Source organism: Hordeum vulgare, chromosome 1H (assembly GCF_904849725.1).
Source record: "Hordeum vulgare subsp. vulgare chromosome 1H, MorexV3_pseudomolecules_assembly, whole genome shotgun sequence".
In the NCBI taxonomy this organism is placed as follows: Eukaryota; Viridiplantae; Streptophyta; class Magnoliopsida; order Poales; family Poaceae; genus Hordeum; species Hordeum vulgare.
The window spans coordinates 253,207,078-253,232,089 of record NC_058518.1 but is presented as its reverse complement, the minus strand read 5'-3'; the positions used below and the strand labels follow the sequence as shown (position 1 = coordinate 253,232,089).

General features: G+C 48.0%; 1 protein-coding gene across 1 annotated transcript; it reads right to left on the bottom strand.

The window, feature by feature from the left end:
• Positions 1-801: 801 nt before the first annotated feature.
• Positions 802-2,457, bottom strand: LOC123398314. Its single transcript, XM_045092796.1, has 5 exons — positions 2,409-2,457; positions 2,055-2,294; positions 1,683-1,880; positions 1,423-1,427; positions 802-1,266 (listed from the first exon to the last, which is right to left on the bottom strand). The coding sequence occupies exons 1-5, from the start codon at positions 2,455-2,457 to the stop codon at positions 802-804; spliced, it is 957 nt and encodes a 318-aa protein (XP_044948731.1).
• Between the last annotated feature and the right edge of the window lie 22,555 nt (positions 2,458-25,012).

Sequence of the window (25,012 nt, the reverse complement as noted above, 5' to 3'; positions counted from 1 at the left end):
TATATACACATGATCATTGCCGTGAACATTGCATAACTATCAGATTTTCTGTCAATTGCCCAGCAATTATTTGTTTACCCACCGTAAGTTGCTTTCATGAAAGATGCCACTAGGGATCACTATGGCCCCCGGGTCTATTCACTTATATATTTACAAAACTTATCCTTACCTTGTTGTCCATATTTGTTTTTTATTTTATTTTGCAATCTACGATTGTCTACAATTATCTACACACCTCATTTGCTTGCAAATAACGAGATCAAGGGGATTGACAACCCTGTTGCCCGTGTTGGGTGCAAGTTGTTTGTTCTTTTGTGTGCAGCAGGGACGAAGCTAGAAAAAATGATCAGTGGGGTCAACCAATATCCAATGCCCACTATAGCACAGGCTATGGCGTGCTCATGCCGAGAGCAATATAAAAAGGAAACCCCAAAAATATGCCCATTATAGCACAATAGAAATAACATCCAAGGGAAACATGAAGAACGAAAATATGCAACTAGCCAATGATATAATCAGTATCATAATAACAAGATAGTCATACCAAGTACTAGTTTCGTGAAGTCATAAAACCATTTGTTTACACATTAAAGATAAAATAAGTAGAAAAGACTTCCGACAATTTCATTTGTAACTTCCTGAAAAGGATCAACAAGAGAAATATATTATATTCACATGAATGGTGTGTAAAAATAATATAGAGAATAAATCGCATTGAGAAAATGTTACAAACTTACAGTGATGTGAGACTCACATTTTATAGTTTGCCTTCCCGGTCACTCATTTTCTTAAACATATCAATTACGGCATCATTCGTAATGGTAGAAAAATATCTTTCTCCACATAGCAAATCAAGGAGTCACTCATGAACTTGTCGCCCATTTTGTTACGTAAAACACACTTCACAATATTCATTGCTGAAAAACATCTCTCCACTGACGCCGTGGCAACGGGCAAAATCAGTACCAACTTTAGAAGTTGATACACCAAAGGGAAAGCAAGATGTTTCTTAGTGTCAACCAATTTTTTAGCAAGATCTGCAATGCCATCCAAATTGGCAAATCTTTTGTCCACTCGGACTTTGTCAATGTAAATCCGAAGTTCATGCCCAAGATCCATCAATTTTGATGAATGGAAATCCTGAGGATAAAACTCAGCTAGCTTCAGCAAACTCTCCGGGTTAAAAGCAGCGAAAGAGTTTTTTGGATTGAAAGAAGCCATGTGAATAAGCAATGAAGAATTTACTTCATTGAATCTGTCATCAAACTCTGGAAGTTGCCAATCAATAACGGTGTTAAGACACTCTATTTGATAATGATGTAGGTTTGTTATATTGGTTCTTTTCTGTGTATTATGTCGATTGATATATTCATCATGCATGTTCAGTTTGGGAATGTCATGTTCTTCACAGAATGAATATACCTTCTCTAGAAGTGATTCCCACCCATTATCTCTTAGTTGTTGTAGATCATTCCTTGTTGACTTCACACATGACATTGCATTCAAGATATCTTGATCCTTTTGTTGCAATGCATGTGACAGAGTGTTGGCACTCCCTAATATATGGAACATCATGTGCAAATAGAAAACAAAATCAAAGGTTCCAAAAAATGATAGAAGACCACGTGCTTCACTTTTCTTGGAATCTTTCTTGCCTTCTTTTGATACATCCTTGAGGACACTAACAATTGATGGGAACAACTGAATTAAGCTTGAGAGGGTTCTATAATGAGAACCACAACGGGTGTCTCCCGCCCTTTGAAGTGATTGATCTTGATTCAACCCTGTGCCGGTACTAATTCGTCCACTACTTATGCCTCTTTTTACATTCTCCCTATTAGTCTCTCTGATCATGTCTTTTCTTTTGCATGAAGCTCCAACAACATTAAACAGAAGGGAGATCATGTAAAAAAAATCTGCAATATCTCCATCCTTCTTTGAAATTGCTACGATAACCAATTGGAGTTGGTGAGCAAAACAATGCACGTAATATGCTGATCTATTCTCTTCTAGAATTTTAGCTTTCAAACCATTGAACTCGCCCCTCAAATTGCTCGCCCCGTCATAGCATTGTCCTCTAACTTGCTTGAAGCTTAATCCAATATCAATAAGCAATTTCTCAAGGGCTGACTTGAGACACGTTGCCGATGTTTCCTTCACATGTACTATCCCAACGAGTCGTTCCAGGATTAACCCTAGCTTGTCAACATACCTCAGCACAACAGCCATTTGTTCTTTGTCCGACACATCGGAAGCCTTGTCAATCAACAAACTGAAGACATCTCCACCAATTTCTTCAAGAATAGAATTCAATGTTATGTGTAATAAACAAGATAAAATATCATTTTGGGTGCTCAAAGAGATAAATCATATGAAATAAATAAAGAATAGTTATTTTAGTAATTTACCTTTGCAAAATAATTTGCAAGTTCCTTTTGAATATCTGGAGACACCCATTTGCAATTTTTTGGAGCATTCTTAAGAACTACATTCCTCACATCCTCATTTTGATTTGCTAATGTTTGTACCAACTCTCGAAAATTCCCCTTATTTTTGGATTCCTCTGATTCATCATTGCCACGGAAAGCTAAACCTTGATGTAACAAGTATCTAACTGATTCGACAGAAGTATTCAACCGAATACAATTTTGCCTTTTTGTAATATCAGTTTGCTTGTTGAGGGCAACCTTAATGGACTGATCTTGATTCATCAAGGCATCACACCTTTTCGCAGCTACATTGTGATAGCTATTAACCTCACCCACATGAGTATCTAATCTGTATTTCTTATTCCAACTAGAGAAACCATTGACAACAAATGCATCATTCCCACCTTGACCATCGATGCAATCCCTGAACAAATAGCAACATTGGCAAAATGCCTTATCCACTTTATCACTGTACTCTAGCCAATGATAATCTTTATACCATTTTGGCTTGAATCTTCGCTCGAATCCTCCGATGGTCTTTTGAGGATATATAAAGCCTTCTTGTGGCCTATAAGGTCCTCTAGTTAAATATATTCTTCTGATCTCATCTTGCTTCTTTGGATTCTTAGTGTACTGTGATATTCTTTTTCGATTAGCCGGATCAAAAGGAAGTTCATCCAAATTAATGTGTGTTGTACTAGTTGTACCAATATTTGGTGCCTGATCTTGCCTTAGTCTAACTGACCTTGAATTCCCTGCCAGATCAGTCTCTAGTCCAGTACGTTTCAGCAGAAATCTGTCCATATCCTTCTAGTACTAGCCTCCTAGATTCAGCAAAAACCATAAATTAAACTTAGTAATTAGACATCTCCATCTAGAGAGAATGAGTTGTTAACCGTGAGACCAAGAGAAACTGAGAAAGAGATTGGTGTACGCCTGTACGGTGTACCTGCTTGAGAATTGCCAACGTTGGAGAGAATGATCGGAGATTAAAGATTATGCCGCAGCGCGGCCGGCCAGCCGGAATCACCCTTGAAGATTGGGGATCGCCGCTGTCAGCGATTAGATTAGGGCAATAGGCGAAGGAGATGCGACCGAGAGGCGACCTGACGATAGCGAAGAGAGGAAGTTACTCGTATACGCGTACGTATGTACCTGTGTAAGCTAGCCTAAGCCATGTCTTATGGGCCAAGGGCCTTGTGTGTTGGCGCTTTGTAAAGCTGTACACCAGGTGCTGGGCTGGGGTCAAATATATTTTTTGGCTGGGGTCAAACGTAGTATTGCTAGACATAGTAACCTTCAAATACTCAAAGGCACTGGGGTCAATTGACCCCAGCGACTATACTACAGCTTCGTCCCTGGTGTGCAGCCGCTAAAGACGGTTGAGGATTGATATTCCTATTGGTTCGATAAACCTTGGTTTCTGAACTGAGGGAAATAATTACCCGTATTGTGCTGCAATTACCCGTTCCTCTTCATGGAAAATCCAACGCAGATCACAAGTATCAGTAGGCGGCAACGTTCCCGTGCCTTGTGGTGGTGGACATGGTGGCGAGCATCGGCCTAGGAGACAAGCACCCGCTCAGCTCGGTTGGCGACACATCTGTCCTGGATCATGCGGTGCGTGGCATGGTTGGTGATGAGGTTGGCAAGTCGAACGGGGCCTGTCGTGGGTATAAGCCTGACAGTAGATGTGTAGGGTACGAAAAGGATGGGCAGAGTCCTAGCTACGGCGAGGATGTATGAGTTCAGGCCCCTCTACGGTGGAGGTAATAGCCCTACGTCTCAGTGCTCAGGGAGCTTGTTGTCGAGTGGAATAGGGAATACAATGAGTTGCTAACCCCTTTACCGATGGGGGAGGGTGGCTTATATGGAGTGCGCTGCCCTCCACAATGGTTCCGGTATAGGGGTGGAGTAGTGGCGATTGAATGCGTACGTTACAGGTAACGATGACCTAAATGCTAATAAATGCACCTGGAAACGTACGACTATTTCCCTCCAGGGGGGTTACGATGTACCGAGTGGTATCCAGTCGGTCAGCTTGATATCCTCTGAATGTTAGTCCCCGACTGGATCATCGAGGACCTGTTACCGACTGGATGATGGGGACTCCTTAATTCAGTCGGAACTGACTAAGGCTCTTGTCCTTTGTGAGGGGTAGTCCTTGGGTAGGACCTACAGGTCAGGCCTATGACCCTACCCTAGGACTATAACCCCATCATTAGTCCCCGAATGGATTGGGGTTGGAACGACGAGGCAATGCTTGAAGTTTGAATCCGACTGGAACGGATTTCGCTTGGGCGTTGCTTGCCTCGATCCATTTTATCTTTTCTGACCAACTATCCGAGTGGAAATTTCCGTGCAACAAACTGTCGGATACCGGGTGTTTTCGGGGTATCTCTTGGCGCGACCCGTCAACTCACAGCGGCGGATTTTCCGGGATCTTCAAATTTTGGTTTCCGCGCGCCCAGCGGGAATGACGCCGACGCGCTCGAGTAGCGCCTAACGCCTCGATTCTCGCGCCTTCAACTCCTCCACTGATATCGCCGCGGTCGGTCGGGGGATAAGGTTTCGGGCCCACTTGCCAGCGACCCAGTCGGAACCTTACTTAAATCCCGGCGGCAAGGGTTTTTCGTTACGCCCGCCGGATCTCTTGCCATTGTTTCGTCCTCCTCGCATCTTCCAGCGCGCCTGCCATTGCTTCGTCCTCCTTGCCTCTTCCAGCGCGCCTAACCTCTCCACTCCTCCTCCCTTCCCGCGAACTCGCAACTTCCGCCATGACCAAGGGTCAGACCAGCAAGATGGAGGCGAGGAAGAAGAAGGGGAAGGCGGCGGCTCCTGCTCAGCGGCGGCAGCGGCCCTTGCCAGCGGGGTGGATTCAAGGCGACTTCCTCCCCTCCACGGTGATGGAGGGGGATCTGCTGCAGCTGGTGGAGGACGGGATGATCGTCCACAAGTCTTGGAGGCTGCCGGCGGAGAACGAGGTCGAGCCGGCGCCCCGGGAGGGGGAGCGCGTCTTGCTGCTCAGCCATGTCTACCGAGGTTTCTCCCTGCCCCCGCATCCTTTCTTTAAGGGCATCATGAATCACTTTGGGGCACAGCTTCACCACTTCCCTCCGAATGCCATCGCCCATCTCTCCGCTTTCATCGTTATGTGCGAGTGCTTCATAGGCTGCCCCCCCATTGGGGGTTGTTCAAACACATATTCTCTGCTAGATCTCAGACTATCAAACGACTCAGCCAGTCGGATGATAAAACGCATCTTCTCCAACTCTGCGGAGGCTTTGGTTTCCAGAAAAAGAGTCGTAGTAGTTATCCTGCTCTCCAGCTGAGCGAGTCGGTCAGGAACTGGCAGTCGACGTGGTTCTATTGCCAAGACGTCGCCTGTCCGAATGCCTCCTCAGGGCTGCCCCCTTTTAGCCTAGATCGTCCCGCTCCACCTAAGCAGCTCGCGCTCACGAAGGCAGAGAAGCTCGACATCCATCCCATGGTAGATGCGCTCGTGGACGTCGTCAGGAGGGGAGTCACCGGCATGGATTTGCTGGAGACTTTCCTTGGTCGGCGCATACAACCGCTGCAGGCCCGCAACCACGCCATGTGGCACTACTCGGGGGTCGAGGACTCCACTCGGACCAACGTCTTGAGTGTGATCGAGGAGAAGGTGGCGTCGTGGGTGCTCCAGATCACTGGTGCCTGCGAGAACCCCAGGGGTCTCGGCGAGTGAGGGCTTTCAGCGCAGACAATCCTCCTCCGAATCGGGTGAGCACTATGCGCCGAGTGCACGTATCTGTTTTGGTTTCATTGCTTTTTTGAATCTCTGCCTGTCGCTTGATGTCGCCGACTGTTTTTCATGCAAAAGTGGGCCAACTGGTTTTCTCCTGTCTCGAACGGGAACCCGGACGAGGAGGAGGAAGAAGGTAGCCAAGAGGGCAGCGTGGAGAGCGCTGAGTATGTCTCCGACAGCGGGGAGTCAGAGGAAGAGATTAGCGAGGAAGAGGAGGAAGACGAGGAGGAGGACTCGCCGGCTCTACAATTAGAGCATCGGACCAAGCGCCGACACGAGCCTGCCGTCCCATCGGCTCATCCGGCATCTTCGAGCGCCCGCTCGCTGCTCCAGCGGTTCCGAGCGTTCGGAGCACCAAGAGGGCCAGGGATGCCGCCGCTGAACCTGCGGGTCAGTCTTCCAAGGCGGCCAAACCGAGTGGGTCCAAACCTCGGAAGGCTCTGCCGCGGATGAGGGTTGCTGTCCCCGACACCTCCACGTAAGTGTATTGATCTTCTAATTTCTTCTGATATCTGAATGAACTCCTGTTTTATTGGTCGGATGGATTTCACTCGACAGAGTCGCTACTTCTGCCACCTCTCCGGTGCGCCAGGAGGACGACCCCATGGACACGGACAACGTCGTCTCGTCCCAGCCAGGTGCGTTGTAGTGACTTCGAGTGTTTTATACTATCGTGTCTCGAATTCTATCTTCGGTCTTGTCCTTCTCTTTTTTTGAGATCTCGCGACATTCGGTCTGGCAGGGGCGATTTGCGTGGGCGAGGGTGACCAGGAGGAACCCGAGCCCGCCGCAGAGCCTATCCTTGAGGCCGTCCCGCAGTTGCTGCTCTCGCCGCCGACGTGTTGCCGACTGAGGCGTTGCCGCCGACCGAACCGGCGCTGGTGGTTGAAGAGCCGACTGAAGCGGACCTTCGGATGCCTCAGGAGCTTCCGACGATGCTAGGCTCATCGAATGTCGAGTTCAACATCCAGTGTCTCCCAGAGGAGCAGGTGGGAGCGGCCAAGGGAGCCATGGTGCAGGTGGAGCTGATGACTGGAGAAGCCAAGAGGGCCTACGACTCCGTCGCATCCTTGTACCAGCGGAGCTTGGAGCTGCGGGATGATATCCGAGTAAGTGGGCTAGTAAGTATTTACTTTTATCTTGTAACCCACTGGGTGTAGTTTTTTGCAATGGGTTCACTCTGAGTGAACCCAGTGGGTGTAGTCCCCGAGACTTCTGCCGAGTGCTTGCACCGGCAGTTGTCTTTATACATATTGTCTTTGCTTTGGTCAGGTCCATAAATAATATGACCGACTGCGAGCAGTTGTGGCACTCGTAGTGCACTTACTGTAAGAGTCCCCGAGAGTAATTTGTACTCAGGTCGGGTAGTGTTGGCCTCGTAGGCATAGGTTGTAACATGCATCTCAATAGGGCGGGCCTGTTTGAGTTGCATACCAGTGGGGTCACTCTCAGTGAACCCACTGGGTGTAGTCCCCGAGATCGCTGTCGACTGCTTGCGTCGGCAGGGGTCTGAAGAACTTAGACTTTTATTGTTGAATTATCTGATTGTCTCTTGGTGCTGGCTGGCAGAAAACTTGTGAGATGGGGACCGCATATGAGACTCTCAGGGCGGAGAAGATTCAGTTTGCAGGTGAGCGGGATGCGGCACTGCTTGCAATGGATGGAATGAAGGTGGTGCTAGCGGAGCGAGAGAAGTCGCTGGAGCAGGCGCGTGAAGCCAACAAAGTGCTGAAGGAGGAAGTTGAAAATATGAGGAAACAGAGGACTGCTCTCACGGGTCAGATGGTCGTGCTGAATAAACGATGCATAGCTCAGGAGAAGTATGTCAGCGACTAGGCTCGGCAGATGATGACGCGTCTGGCTGGTAAGTCCTGCTTTTTCCGAGTGGTTGTGGTATGTGTGTCAGCAGTCGGCGCTTATTGTTTGCTTGTCTCGTTGTCACAGATTTTTGTGGTGACACTGAAGCTGAATCAGCTGATGTGGAGCGGTCTATTCTTGAGAACGTTCCACTCGACGAAGATGCCAACCGGGATCTGCTCCGAGCGCACATCCGCGTGGGCAAAGTCGGTCCTTTCATCAATCGACTGAGAGAAGTCGTCGGCCGAATCAACAAGGAGCTTTGGCCTGAAGATGAGTCGCGACAAGAGATGGACAACTTGCTGAGTCGACTGGAGGAGGTTCCCGACCGAGTGAAGTGATGGAAGAAATCTACGGCTCGTTGTGGTGCAGATCTTGCTCTGTCCTTGGTCCGAGTTCATTGCAAGGAGGTGCGTGAGGAAAAGCTGAAAACGTTGAAGGTCGCCAACACGAAGAAACTTCAATTCAAAGACTTCATGGAAACCTTCTTTGAAAGTGCCACCCGCATCGCCGACGGAATCGACCTGGACACCTTCGTGGAGCCCTCCAGTCCTGGCGCCGACCCAGCTGACGCGTAAGAAAACTTTATCCTCGGTATGCCGAGTGTTGATGTGTAAGAAACTTTGGCCACTGTTGTTGGCCGTTACATTCTTGTTTCGGTGTGGGTAAGCTTGATCCACACCGAGCCACTATCTTTGTTTGAACTTTAAATCTAATCCTTTGCTCTTCTGTGTGCAAATTTGACTCGAGTTTTTGTTTGTCGTTTGTTGGTGAAGCCAAAGGCAAACATTCGGAACATGTCAGTTGTCTTGACATCTGCATGAACCTCATTGAGGGTCCGTGGAATTTCCGATTGGATCCGTATTATCATCGAGTGGATCAGTAAGATCGCCGAGTGGACCGGTAGGACGTACTCGGAGGTCGAAGAGTACTTGGGCGATGCGGGATCGCAGCTAGGTTGTCGAGTGCGACTATGAGGTCGTACTCGGGGCGAGTTGGTACTGATGTAGTTGTAAGTTGTTTTGACATCCACTTGAGCCTCAATGAGGGTCTGCAACTTATGTAGTTGTCAGTTGTTTTGACATCCACATGAGCCTCAATGAGGGTCTGCAACTCATGTAGTTGGGCGATTCTGGATCACAGCTGAGCCTCCGAGTGCACGCTCGTAGAAAGTTGATACTTAGGCGATTCTTGATCGCATCTAAGTGTCCGAGTGTGACGTGAAGTGCACGCTCGAAGAAAGTTAATACTTAGGCGATTCTTGATCGCAGCTAAGTGTCCGAGTGTGACGTGAAGTGCACGCTCGAAGAAAGTTAATACTTAGGCGATTCTTGATCGCAGCTAAGTCTCCGAGTGCAACGTTTAGTGCACACTCGGAGGAAGTTAGAACTTATGAGATTCTTGATCACAACTAAGTCTCGAAGTGCGACGTTTAGTGCACACTCGGAGAAAGTTATTCCTTAGGTGATTACTCACCACAGCTAAGTCCCCGAGTGCGACGTTTAGTGCACACTCGGAGAAAGTTATTCCTTAGGTGATTACTGACCAAAGCTAAGTCCCCGAGTGCGACGTTTAGTGCACACTCGGAGAAAGTTAGTACTTAGGCGATTCGGGATCGCAGCTAAGTCCCCGACTGTGACGTTTAGTGCACACTCAGAGGAATGTATTACTTAGGTGATTCTTGATCACAGCTAAGTCCCCGAGTGCGACGTTTAGTGCACACTCGGAGAAATTTAGAACTTAGGTGATTCTTGATCACAACTAAGTCCCCGAGTGTGACGTTTAGTGCACACTCGGAGGAATGTATTACTTAGGCGATTCTTGATCACAGCTAAGTCCCCGAGTGCGACGTTTAGTGCACGCTCGGAGAAAGTTAGAACTTAGGCGATTCTGGATCGCAACTAAGTTTTTTTTGGTGTGACCGGAGTCTGCGACCGCGGAAGAACTCTGAATCTGCAAAAACTGAATCTGCTTTATATTATCTCATCAATACTTGTTCTTTACACTGCTTCAGTCGACGATCACGTGTAGAAGCGCTTCAGGAGGTCTCCATTCCATGCACGCGGCTCGTCTGTCTCCCTCTCGATGTTGTAGAGTTTGTATGCTCCGTTGTTCAGCACTTTGGAGATGATGAAGGGTCCTTCCCAGGCCGGGGCTAACTTGTGAGGTCTTTGCTGATCCACCCGGAGCACCAGGTCGCCTGCTTGGAACGTGCGACTCCTGACATGGCGTGCGTGAAAACGCCGCAGATCTTGTTGGTAAACAGTTGAGCGAGTCAGTGCCATCTCGCGCTCCTCCTCCAGAAGGTCCACTCCATCTTGCCTTGCTTGTTCTGCTTCAGCTTCGAAGAAGAGTTCGACTCGTGGCGCATTATGAAGCAAGTCACTCGGAAGGACCGCTTCTGCTCCATAAACGAGGAAGAATGGTGATCGCCCTGTAGATCTGTTCGGGGTTGTGCGGAGACCCCAAAGTACTGAAGGTAACTCGGTGACCCATGCGCCAGCGGCGTGGCCCACCTCTCGCAGGAGTCGGGGCTTCAAACCCTGAAGAATAAGTCCATTCGCCCGCTCTGCTTGTCCATTGGATTGAGGATGTGCTACGGAAGCAAAATCTACTCGGATACCTTGGCTTGCACAGAAACCTTTGAATCTGTCTGAGTAGAAGTTTGTCCCGTTATCCGTGATTATGCTGTGAGGTACACCGAACCTGGAGATGATGTCCCTGACAAACTTGACGGCTGTTGAGGCGTCGAGTTTCTTGATGGGCTTAGCTACGATCCATTTCGTGAACTTGTCGACTGCCACCAACAGATGTGTGTATCCCCCCTGGCCTGTCTTGAATGGTCCGACTGTGTCTAATCCCCAAACCGCAAACGGCCACACGAGCGGGATTGTCTTCAACGCAAATGTCGGCTTGTGGGACTTGTTGGAGTAGAACTGACAGCCCTCACATCGGTCGACCATATCTTTAGCCATCTCGTTCACCTGCAGCCAGAAAAACCAGCCCTGAATGCCTTTGCGACGATTGCTCTCGAAGAGGCGTGATGACCGCAGGTCCCCGAGTGAATATCTTCCAGGATCAACTGCCCCTCCTCTGGGGAGATGCAACGTTGGAGAACGCCTGAAACGCTCTCCTTGTACAATTGGCCATCAATGACGGTGAACGACTTTGATCTGCGGACTATCTGCCTGGCCTGGACTTCGTCTTCTGGTAGTTCCTGTCTCAGGATATATGCAATGATCGGCACAGTCCAATCGGGCATGACAGTAAGAATCTCCACGACCAGATCAACCACAGCAGGTACGTCGACTTCAGTCGGATCTGTTGAACTCTTGGGTTGTATTGGTTCTTCTGTAAAAGGATCTTCTTTGACCGAAGGGAGGTGAATGTGCTCGAGGCAGACGTCACTCGGGACTAGTCTCCGAGTGGATCCGAGTTTCGCCAATTCATCTGCTGCTTGGTTTTTCAGTCGCGGAACATGGTGGAGTTCCAGACCTTCAAACTTTTTCTCGAGCTTCCTCACTGCATTGCAGTATGTGGTCATGGTGGGGTTCCTGACATCCCACTCTTTCATCACTTGATTGACCACCAAATCCGAATCGCCGTAGACCATCAGGCGACGGACGCCAAGTGAGATGGCCATGCGCAATCCGTAGAGGAGAGCTTCATACTCTACCTCGTTGTTGGAGGAATCGAAGTGTATCTGCAGCACGTACTTGAGTTTGTCGCCCTTTGGTGATATAATCACAACGCCAGCGCCGGAGCCATTCAACATCTTGGACCCATCAAAGAACATTGTCCAATGGGCCGAGTAGATGTGGGTCGGTTGCTGTTGTTCTACCCATTCTGCTATGAAGTCAGCCAGGGCTTGAGACTTAATAGCTTTCTTGGCCTCGAACTTGATATCGTAGTACAGCATCTCCATTGCCCACTTCGCCACTCGGCCTGACGCGTCTCGATTGTGGAGAATTTCCGACAATGGAGCATCAGAAACGACAGACACCGAGTGGTCTTGGAAATAATGAGCCACCTTCTTCGCAGTCATGTAAATCCCGTAGATAAGTTTTTGATAGTGGGGATACCTCTGCTTGGAAGGAGTCAGGACCTCGGAGACATAGTACACTGGCCGCTGAACTTTCTATGATTTGCCTTCTTCTCGTTCGACTGTAAGAACAGTACTGACGACTTGATTTGTAGCCGCGATATACAGAAGAAGGGGCTCTTTACTGAGCAGAGCAGTAAGAACCGGCTGGGTGGAAAGTAGGACTTTGAGGTCGTCGAATGCAACTTGGGCTTCATCTGTCCACTCGAAAGTATCTGATTTCTTCATGAGTCGGTACAGAGGAAGTGCTTTCTCACCGAGTCGACTGATGAACCTGCTCAAAGCCGCTAGGCAACCTGTGAGCCGTTGAACATCGTGTATTCTGACCGGCCTCTCCATTCGAACGATGGTCCCGATCTTTTCGGGGTTGACATCGATCCCTCGTTCGGAAACGAAGAAACCGAGTAACTTTCCGCTGGGAACGCCGAATGAACATTTGGCGGGGTTGAGCTTGATATCATACCTACAAAGGTTGGCGAATGTTTTTGCCAAGTCAGTCAGCAGGTCGGAACCTTTGCGTGACTTGACTACGATATCATCCATATATGCCTCCACATTCCGACCGATCTGGTCGAGAAGGCATTTTTGGATCATGCGCATAAAGGTAGCTCCTGCATTCTTCAAACCAAATGGCATAGTGATGTAGCAGAAGCACCCGAATGGGGTGATAAAGGTTGTCTTTAATTCATCGGGAGCATACATACGGATCTGATGATAGCCCGAGTACGCATCAAGAAATGACAAACGCTCTCACCCCGCAGTCAAATCGACAATTTGATCTATACGGGGGAGCGGAAAATGGTCCTTCGGGCAGACCTTATTGAGGTGCTTGAAGTTGATGCACATTTGGAGTGACTTGTCCTTCTTGGGCACCATGACGACATTGGCGAGCCACTCGGAGTGGTGAACCTCACGAATGAAATTGGCCGCCAGCAGCTTGGCCACCTCCTCTCCAATTGCTTTCCTCTTGTGCGCGGCGGACCGGCGCAAACGCTCTCGGACGGGCCGAGCGACAGGGTCCACATGCAGTCGGTGCTCAGCCAACTCCCTGGGTACACCTAGCATGTCAAAGGGTTTCCATGCGAAGATGTCCCAGTTCTCACGGAGGAATTGGGTGAGCTCGGCTTCCTATTTAGGATCGAGGGTGGTGGAGATGTTCGTCGGGGCAGCAGTGTCGTCCGTCGGGTGGATGCTGACCTTCTTCGTCTCTCCCGCCAACTGGAATGCGGATTCTGAAGCTGGCTTCTTCGAGCGCATTAAGTCAGCGGGGTCGACTGTTTTCTTGTACTCGTCGAGCTCGAGGACGGCCATCTGCTGGTCGACGATTCTTGATCCTTGCTGCAAGCACTCTTCGGCTCGCTGCCGATTGCCTGTGATGGTGATCACGCCTTTTGGGCCTGGCATCTTTAGCTTCAAGTATACGTAGCATGGACGGGCCATGAAACTCACATACGCTGGGCGGCCCAGGATTGCGTGGTAAGCACTCTGGAAATCCACCACCCCAAATGTGAGCTTTTCCTTGCGAAAGTTCTTGTCGGAGCCGAAAACGACGTCCAACGCGATCTGGCCGAGTGACTTGGCCTTCCGTCCAGGGACGACTCCATGGAACTGCATACTGCTCTCGCTGAGTTTGGACATCGGAATGCCCATCCCCTTGAGAGTGTCAGCGTACATGATGTTCAAACCGTTGCCGCCGTCCATGAGAACTTTGCGCAGTCGGACACCTTCCACCACCGGGTCGACGACCAGAGCCTGTCTTCCTGGGGTGGGAACATGCGCTGGATGATCCGACTGGTCATAGGTGATCGCAGTCTGAGACCATTTAAGGAACTTGGGGCTGGTTGGAGTGGCCATGTTAACCTCTCTGTTCACCAGCTTCAGTCGACTCTTGCTTTCGACGTCAGCAAAAATCATGAGTGTCGCATGGACTTGGGGAACGGATCCTCCTTATCCTCCTCATCTTGTTCATTGACCTTCTCACTCGGTTACCCTTCGTCGAACCCCTGGATCAGGAGGCGGCACTGCCGAGTGGTATGCTTTGGATATATGGGGTTGCCCTCGTCGTCCATCTTTGTATGAACCGGGCATGGTTGGTCCAGGATGGGATTATTGAACGGCTTCTTCTTGGGGGTAAACTGCGCCTTCCCTTTGCCCTTGAACTTGGCATTGGTCACGACTGCAGCTTCTGCCTGCGAAGTGGATGGAGCTTTTTGCTTTTGCTTCCGAGTGTTGCTTCCATCTCCGTCGCCGACTGTCTTGTGCTTGCCGCTTCGGATGCGGTCCTCCTCTTTGCCATTTGCGTAGCGAGCTGCTATATCCATCATCTTGCTCATGGAGATGTCACATGTTCGACCGAACTTCAGGTACAGCTCTCTGTACCGCACGCCTGCCTTGAAGGCGCAGACTGCTTGATGCTCGGTGACGTTCTCCACCGTGTGGTAGAGAGTTGTCCAACGCTGGAAGAAGTCGCGCAGGGGCTCATTCGGCTTCTGGACGCAATGCTGGAGCTCCACGAGGCCCGCAGGGCGCTTGCACGTCCCTTCGAAGGTCTTGATGAACACTCGGGCCAGATCTGCCCAACTGTAGATGCTCGAGGGGGCTAACTGATTCAGCCACGCTCGCGCCGAGCCGTCGAGCATCAGAGGGAGGTGCTTCATGGTGACATGGTCGTCCCCTCCTTCGATCTGGACTGCCACTCGGTAGTCGTCTAGCCATGTTTCTGGCTTGGACTCTCCTGTAAACTTACTGATTCCCGTCGCCAATCGGAAGTTGGGCGGGATGTCAGCTGAGCGGATGGCTCGACTAATACACTCGGGGCCAGACACGATGGTCCTGCTTCCACTTGGACGGTCTATATCGCGACCATCGCGGTGGGCTCGGCCGCTGTCAACCCTTCGCTGGGCGATACGCCCTCTTGCGTCGGGTCTTGGGTCGTAAGTGTCGCCGACTAAACGCCGATCATCATGATGTCGGGACCCATAGGGCCCACCCCGCGGAGGGGTGCGTGAGCGGCAGCCATCTTCGTGAATCATGGAACGGCTGCCTCCCGTGTGGCGCTGATGGGAACCAGGGCTGTGAACCGACCGATGTGTATTCGCATGAACGGAATTGTTATGGATCCTGTTGTGCAACTGGGAGACCGCCGAATTCTGCTGCTGCGCCGTGTGCAACAGGGCTCGGATCTGCTCGATCCCTCTTCCTGCCTCTAAATCAGTCGGCTGGAGGGAATCGGCTATCTTGGCAGCCGCAGCCAAGTTGAGGAGGGGTGTGCGGAACAACTCCATGTTGCTCCGCCGAGTGTGCCGACTGGCAGAACGGCGAGGTGGACGGCGCGCACCGGATGCTTCGCCGACCTCGCGCTCGCTTCGGCCCGCTTGACGGGGATCTTTATGGGAGTTGGCCATGTGTACTTCTGCTGCGGGCTCGCGACCCGCATACTCGGAAGGAAACTCGGTCGGAACCGAGTCCGAGTGCTGGGACAGCGGGGCAACCACAACGGACTCTAGAACCGCCACTTGTGAAGATGCGTTCTGGCGCACCTGGGCGTGTTGCACCCAACGCTGGAGCCGCGGACGGTGAGACCGCTTGCTGCGGCGCGTGACGGCGATGCAGGTCGACACCGGAACCGACTGTTGGAGAAGAAGAATGCCACAGGCGCCGGCACGGAAGTGCGTAGCCCCACGACGGGGAAGCGCCTCGACGTCGAGAGGAGCATCCCGAAGCCACGCCGAATCATCGACGATGAAGGAGAGAGCGCCGAAGAAGATCTGGTGACCCATGCTCGAACCTCCACCGGACGACATGACGAAAGGAAGTAGTCGCAAACTCGCCGAAAGTCGCTTAGGCGCCTGCCCCACGGTGGGCGCCAACTGTCGTGGGTATAAGCCTGACAGTAGATGTGTAGGGTACGAAAAGGATGGGCAGAGTCCTAGCTACGGCGAGGATGTATGAGTTCAGGCCCCTCTACGGTGGAGGTAATAGCCCTACGTCTCAGTGCTCAGGGAGCTTGTTGTCGAGTGGAATAGGGAATACAATGAGTTGTTAACCCCTTTACCGATGGGGGAGGGTGGCTTATATGGAGTGCGCTGCCCTCCACAACGGTTCCGGTATAGGGGTGGAGTAGTGGCGATTGAATGCGTACGTTATAGGCAACGTACGACCTAAATGCTAATAAATGCACCTGGAAACGTTCGACCGTTTCCCTCCAGGGGGTTACGATGTACCGAGTGGTATCCAGTCGGTCAGCTTGATATCCTCCGAATGTTAGTCCCCGACTGGATCATCGAGGACCTGTTACCGACTGGATGATGGGGACTCCTTAATTCAGTCGGAACTGACTAAGGCTCTTGTCCTTTGTGAGGGGTAGTCCTTGGGTAGGACCTACAGGTCAGGCCTATGACCCTACCCTAGGACTATAACTCCATCAGGACGGCTAATGACGGGGCACGTGTCGTGCCCCGGTGCCAGCCACCCCTCCGTGCTCTCCCGGACGTAGGTGATGCCCATGGGCATCATGAACGAGTCCTTCATCACCTTGAGCGAGATCGAGCACCGGAAGTGTGCCGGCACAGCAAGCTCCTCGTCATTCCTGGCATCCGCCAACTCCACTCGTCACATGCAGGAGATCGAGTGGTAGTTTGGCGTCGTCCACGGAGGGATGAACGAGTCAACGACCCCAACTACACAAGGCCGGCGAGGATGGGAGCGGCAGCGAAAGGCATTGATTGGCCATGTGTGCCAACGGATTGGGAGCTCAAGGTGGGAGCAGTGGTGTGTATGTGTGTGGGCAGACCGTCGGTGATTTTTTCACGTGATAGAGACAGGAGCGAGGGGTGAACAAGCATGCAACGTGCGCTAGTGCGCAGTTGTTTCCTTGTATACAATAGGCCGTCTTTTTTGGATCGTCCCGGCTGGTTTGTTTATGATGATTTTTTTTCCGGAGAAGTAGCGATCGCAAAGGCGAGGGGATGGTGTGGAAGGACATATCGATCAATAGGTGGAGGTCAAACCATCACGATGTTTGATTGCCCTTTAATCTTTCTTAATAATAAAGCAGCTACTGCTTCTGTCGTTCGTCGTGGCGTTTTTGCAAAAAATCCCGTGACGTTTTGTGTATTTAACCCGCACTCCCTTTTTAAGTTAAAAAGCGAAAAACGGTTCGTTGGGCGATTAGTTTGGTATATATAACGTCCTGCCTCTATTTCTGCACAGTCATAGATCTAGCCCTGTTGCCGACGCACGGACGACTTACTGCACCACTAGGAAGAGACCTTAGTTCGACTCCGGCACCACCCTGTTTTTTCTATTGCTTTATTTTTTGTGTAAATTCAAATGCTTTTAAAACATTCATATCTTTTAAATCCTAACTCCAAATCTAACATGTTATATATGAAAATCGCTCAGAAAAAAGTGAAGATTTCAAATATGCTATTATTTTGCATGTTACTTTCTACAATAAAGCTTATTATGCAATATTAATTAATACCTTCTCTATATTGGTTATTTTGGAAATGCATACTCCCTCCGTCCGGTGAAAAGTGTACATATATATATTTTAGGACAAATTACGAAGTGGGGTAAAAAATGTATTGGAAAGGTGTAAGCCATCATCTCTCTCCTTTTTAATTACCCATCCCCCAATAAGCTAAATGCATGTAGAAATTAAGGAGACTATGCATAGAATGTTATTGGTCTTGATTACCGTGTGATGAGAGAGAAGCATTTCTTCCTACTTTAAAGTGCATTGAAAAGATAAAAGTATACTTTTTTATGAACAATTTTTAAGATCAAATGTATACTCTTCACCGGACGGAGGGAGTATTACACATGTTTCTTGTCCCATTTAAGTTGAGTAGATATAACAGTTTAATGCTCTCATAAAACATAAAGTTGACACTATAACGGATGTTGATTCCTACTAGCTACCATATGCTAAAGGTTATAATATGTACATAGCCATCCTATTTTTCATCGTGCACAATAATCAATCAATATATGATGATGTATACTAAACTGTTGATACGAGGTTTATGTAAACAAGTGAATTAATGTTGACCTTCATATTTATGTAAATCATGCTCATAAGATTTTTAAAAACACGTTGAGTACACTAAAAAATCATGCACTCATTACATTTTTATATAACGCTATTTATCATGTTGTTTGTTGTCAAAGGATTTACAAATATCGTTCAATATGTATAAGGGAATGAAAATTTTTTCATTGCAACATACGGGCATGTTTGCTAGTGGTATTGACAAGTGTACACAGGAAGTGCACCTAGCAGTGCAATAGAGTGGCAGACAGGTGGGTCCATTGACTGAGTTGACCCAATCAACATTTGACTGGTCGAAGGGTGAATAGTGTAAGCGGGTCCCACATGTCATTGTCTATGATTTAATTAAATGGTAATTAACACGGGTGGTCACTCATTCCATTGGTTATTATACTAATTTAGCAATAAATTAATACTTACTGAGCCTAACCCTAATTTAAACAAGGGCCGGCCTGATGGCACAGCCGACCTCATGGCCATGGCCAGTAGCAGCAGCCGGCGGCAGTAGTAGCACAGCAGCACAAGTAGTGGCAGCAACCAGCAACATCGGCAGCTAGCAGGAGCATCAGCAAAGTAGCAGCAGCGGCAAAGCAACAACAGTGGAACATCAGCGACAGCAGAGTGGCAGTCGCGCCAAGGCAGCAGCAAAGCAGCAGTGCAACACAACAGGACTTCAGGAGGCGAGCAGCAGCAGTCTGCGGCGGCGGGGGGGACAAGCAGCGCCAATGGGCGGCTGCTGACGTGCGGTAAGACAGTGGACGCGGGGCGCAAGAGCAGCACGAGCAGATGGCTCGGGCGTGACCATGATGGCTGGATCTCGCGGACGACGGCAAACGACGATGAATAAAAGAGGGCGAGTAGGGGAACAAGCAGAGGCTCTCAGCAGGGAGTACAAGGGGGGCTCGGCGAGAGGGTTAGTAGCAGGAGAGGGCGGCGGAAGGAGGGGGCAACTCGATGTAGCGAAAGCGCCCAGCTCGAGCCCGTGGTCGTGGAAGATGCAGCCGACGACATAGGTTTTTCTGGACACACTCCTAGCCCGCGAGGAGCACACTGGCCGTGTTGAAGATCTCGGCCGTGGGGACGGCTGTGGCTGCACGATGCAGAGGCAGAGCAAGCGGGGCGGAGGGCAAAGTGGGCGCTAGGTTTCGCTACGGGGTCGACGACAACCTTACAGCAAGTTTAGCGAATGTAAGCATTAAAATATTATATTTTTACTGAGTTAGATGAAAGAGAAGAAAAGAAAGAAAAGAGAAACGAGCTCTTCGTGAAGAGTCAGCTCTAGCACGTGCTCCTAGGTGCTTTGTGAGAATGAAATGTGAACCATATATGATAAAAGTAGTACTCTTTTATAGCTAACTATTGTACCAGTTATCTATAAGATGGGCTATAAGACTAGCAATTGGCTATACTATTAACCATGCTCTTATACGCGCGGAGAGACGACGGGGAAGCCGCGGGATGGTTGACACGTGGCTATCCATGCCGTGGACGCCGGCACGGTGGGTGCCGAGCCTCTGTTAAGAATAGATTAGTTGCTTATTAGTTAAGCTAATTAGGATTAAGTTAATTATTAAATATATTACTTAATCCTCAATCAACCATGCAGACTCTTAAGACAACTACTTTCTAAATATAAGTCTTTTTAGAGATTTTATTAGAGGACTACATACGGATGTATATAGACATATTTTAGAGAATAGATTCACTCATTTCACTTTGTATGTAGTCCGTTAGTGAAATCTCTTAAAATACTTATATTTAGAAACGGAGGGAGTATGTAATAACTTAGCTTTTAAGTAACTTTAAATTTACTTGATCCCAAGCAACATGTATACTTCCGTCCGTGTATAGATACCCCATTGCTATCATGAATAAAGACTAATGAATCATCTTTCATTCATCTCTCTCGTTCTTTACTTTCTACTTCAAACCTATCACACGACACCAACGGAAACAAGCAACGAACGACACCAACCTACAGATAAACAAATGCAACTCTGGTGATCTTCAAAATCAACCACTAGACAGAGCGTTGGCCTTAAGAAAAAATAAATGAGAGTCTAACATCGTGCTCCTTTTTTCGATTTAATTCCTGCACATAATAAGTCCTTTTTCAGGAAGAATAGAAAAGGAGAAGATGTGAGGAGTCGGCATATAATAAAAGCCACTAATCTGATGAGAGTGAAAGCAAAATCCTTGTGGCGCTCTTCTTAGAGGCGATCAAGCATACCAATTTTTTGATATAATTGCTACAAGAAAAGGTGTCTTCTCTAATGATTTCAATCATGTACGCAACAAATACTATATACATCCGTAGCCACACGGACAAGAGGTCGTACAAGAGGTCGTACCCTCCGGCGCAATTCCTACGGATTCTCCGTTGACCGGCGCTCAGCGCAACGCACCCCCAGCCACGGCTCCCTCCGGCAACGACGGCAAACGCCAAGGCATCACAGTCGTCGTCGACCAAGATGGGCTCCTCCCTCCACCGACGCATGGCGTGGATGTATCCCGACAGCGGCAACCGAGGCATCACTCCACCCTCTGTCCGAGCACAATAAGGCCACCACAACCACTCCAGTGGCATCGGGCCCTCAGCCAACAGCGCCCCCCAGTAGACTGTAGTGGCCGATGCGGCAGGCCCTCCGTTCGGTGGTCGTGCGTAATCCCTAGCCACACGGCAGAAATTGGGGATTTCTTATCCTTTTGACCAATTTGTAACTGAACCCTCAGGTTATATGATAATCTCATATAAGTCGTTAAGTTCTATGTACAACCATCAGGTTAACAAAACTTTGCGGTCTAACCATCAGTTTATCCTAAATTGCATAAAAATAATTATACACGATTTTCATGTATAATTTTTCCTTCGAACATTGTATATGTCTTTGCCGCAAACATTTCCTATGGCATACGTTATAGGAGAATAGCCATAATTTTTGCAAGTGATTTTTTCCTTGCAAATCCAATTGTAATTCAAACATGAATTATGAAGTGTCATTCTCAATATGACCACCTACATTTATTTGTGAATCACAAGGTATTGATGGTATCTAATGCATAATTTGCAGATTATCCATAATTACTATGAGGCCTACATTTTATCATTTAGATAAGATGACTACCTTCAATGTGCTCTTTCAAATATTATTATTAATGTGGCTACCTAAAGATATATAAGGTAATATTGGCATCTACTACAAAATTTTGTAGACTATCCACTATTACTGCAAGGTCTACATCATGTCATTCTAACAGATGACTACCTTCAAAGTGATTTTCTTAAATATAGCATAACATAAGGTAATATAATTATGAACATCTACTGACAAAAGTCAGACTATGGTTTCTATTAGTGTGAGATCTATATTATATTAGTGATTATCTTCAAAGTGTTATCCTATATAAATTAAGGTTTACACATATGGCTATAAGGCATCAGCCGCACTAGAATTTGCTCCTCCGAAGAATTTATTGTTGTTGTTCACTAAAATATTTTACTCTCATAGTAAATATTATTCTTGCACACTTTGGTTGAATATGACATAGGAAACTACGGAAATATTTGCATATACCTGTGATTACCTTCTATTACATTGGTAAAATGCATGGCAATGGAGCCTACGTCACTATTTCTAATTCTAATGTCATCCATCCATCAAGATTGATACCATAATTTATACCGAGTGTCTCAAACACTATTGCAATATCCACATAACATTGTGGTTGTTATTTTCATAGTGACTAGGCAATGTCAAAATTGCAAAGTATATGTTTTCGCCGTGACTCTAAAGTGACAGTTTTTCTCACGAATGAAGCCCAAAACACTAGCAATGATTTCATCGCATGCATTATATTGAAGGTTTACTCCCCATGTTCACCAAGCATCACCTTGGCGGATTGTGCTCAACAAGATCATTTCATCCATGTATTTTATTTTACTCCAAGAAGTAAATTAAATAATGCATGATCATTTCATGTAATACATGGCTATTCTAGTGATGCACATATGCATTTTATATGTCACCAACTTCACTTGGTTCTCAAACTAAGTACATAATTGATGAATATTTATTTATCCTGGAATATTCCCCTTAAGAGTAATATACTCCCATGTACACATCACGAATGACCACCATTTAGTTTTCAAGATCTCAAGTCTTATCGTGGCTCATAATTCTTTCACCTTAATCAACTTCAAGTTGAGATCTCATGATCAAAAATCTTCATATGCAGATCTGGTTGAAAATCCCTTAATACACCATACATCCTCTTATGATGGTACTACCATTTTCCATGATGAAGGAATATGGAATTTCTTAAAATCATCACACTCATTCCACAGGTGTTATACCATCATTTGAAAATCTTGTTCGTACTGAATACCAAGTGAGTGGCGACGAAATATAGCCATGAGGACTTCACAGTAAAGTGATGGCTAAAAGACAACCAAAGACATAATTACCTCTTAATAGGGAATAGATCAATTTTCAAACGATCGCAAAGACAACTCTCAAGTTTGTCAAATGTGTGGTTACACAAATATCGTACATATGATTACCAAACCCTCAAATATATGGTCAAACCACACCACAAATTTATTAAAAGGGCCAATAAATTAAATGAGGTAAATTTTGAGAACTTAAAAATAACAATCAAAAAAATTCTGGTATATGATTGTTCTCAGGATCTTCATCAGAAGGAGAACCAAAATCTAGTGCAACAAATGGAGGATGAATTCATTTGCACTCAATAATAAGGGAGACCTCAGGTAATCTCCTCATTATCCCAACATATTATTAGCCTATACTTGTACTAGTACATGTAGTAAAATATCCAATATCATATCCCTCGTATAGAATATTTGATAAATTTGAATGTATGTTTCAATTCATACTCAATATTGTTGTGTATACAATGATTTTCTAAGTATTAATAAATTAGATATTAGGCTTAATAGCCTTAGCCATCTTGGTTTGGGGATGATTAGAAAATTATTGACAATTCTTTTGGTCACAACTTAACAAATTGCAAAATTTTCCAAATCATCAGATTTTATGTGCACCACATGTGCCATAGCCAAAATTAATTGAAGGCAATCTCACCTTACAATTCTAAATGAGCCAACCATTCTTCGTTGAACACATTCAGAAGATATGTGGATTATTCAACCATTATGTGGTATTATATACATACTTCATGGTACTCATGGAAACATTTATAAAATGATTTCAAGTGTGTCCCTTATTGTTGGGGATGTTACCTGCGGTGTAACCCGCCCTAGCTGGGCCGGGTCACTAAGGGGGCGACTCATACATTGGTAATACGGGCCTGGGCCGAGGAGCTAGATGGCGGTTCAGGAGCTATACAGAGGATAGACCGCCAAGGAGGTTTCCAGTCTTGGAAAGCACGGCGACTTAGAGATAGGGAAAGCTACGATTTGTAGCATAGCTAGGACTCTTGTAAACCCTAGGGCCTCAACCTGTATATAAAGGCGAGTCCCTGGGGAAGATAGGGCGGCTTAGAAATCATCGAGAGCTAGGTCACGTGAGTTACGCCCTCCTTGTAATCGAAACCATCATCAATCTACACAAAGCAGGACATAGGCTTTTACCTCCACATGAGGGGCCGAACCTGGGTAAATCTGAGTCTCGCTTTCGCTCATCCCCTTTGAGTCACCACCAAGGTGCGATGGTCCATCTTTAATTCCTTTCACGAGGACCTCTGCCATGACAAAACCACGACAGTTGGCGCCCACTGTGGGGCTAGCGCACGGTGGAGTTGAGTTCTCAAAGGGAGCCCTACCAGGGTCAGAAAGCTATGTGGTCGGCATCATGACGAAGAGCCGCCGCGGAAGGTACTACATCGACAACTCGCTGTGGGGGCCAGAAGCCGATTCAGTCGAATCTAGTTACATAGCCCCCTTCGGCAAGATCAACATATTCATCGGCACGATTGGAACACCCGTGCCTGAGCCGGACATCTCCACCGACATCATCGAGCCAGCCAGGTACGTCCTCCCTGTTGGGAACGTCGCATGGGAAACAAAAATTTTCCTACGCGCACGAAGACCTATCATGGTGATGTCCATCTACGAGCAGAAGCGTTAGAGAACGCGGTTGATGTAGTGTAACTTCCTCACGTCCCTCGATCCGCCCCGCGAACAATCCCGCGATCAGTCCCACGATCTAGTACCGAACGGACGGCACCTCCGCGTTCAGCACACGTACAGCTCGACGATGATCTCGGCCTTCTTGATCCAGCAAGAGAGACGGAGAGGTAGAAGAGTTCTCCGGCAGCGTGACGGCGCTCCGGAGGTTGGTGATGACCTTGTCTCAGCAGGGCTCCGCCCGAGCTCCGCAGAAACGCGATCTAGAGGAAAAACCGTGGAGGTATGTGGTCGGGCTGCCGTGGAAAAGTCGTCTCAAATCAGCCCTAAAACCTCCGTATATATAGGTGGGAGGGAGGGGGCCTCTCCTTGGGGCTCAAGGAGCCCCAAGGGGGTCGGCCGAGTCCAAGGGGGAGGACTCTCCCCCCCCCCCAAACCGAGTTGGACTAGGTTTGGTGGGAGGGAGTCCCCCTTCCTTCCCACCTCCTCCTTTTTTTCTCTCTCTTGATTTTCTTCTCCTTGGCACATAGGGCACTTGTGGGCTGTCCCACCAGCCCACTAAGGGCTGGTGTGTCTCCCCCAAGGCCTATGGGCTTCCCCGGGGTGGGTTGCCCCCCCCGGTGAACTCCCGGAACCCATTCGTCATTCCCGGTACATTCCCGGTAACTCCGAAAAC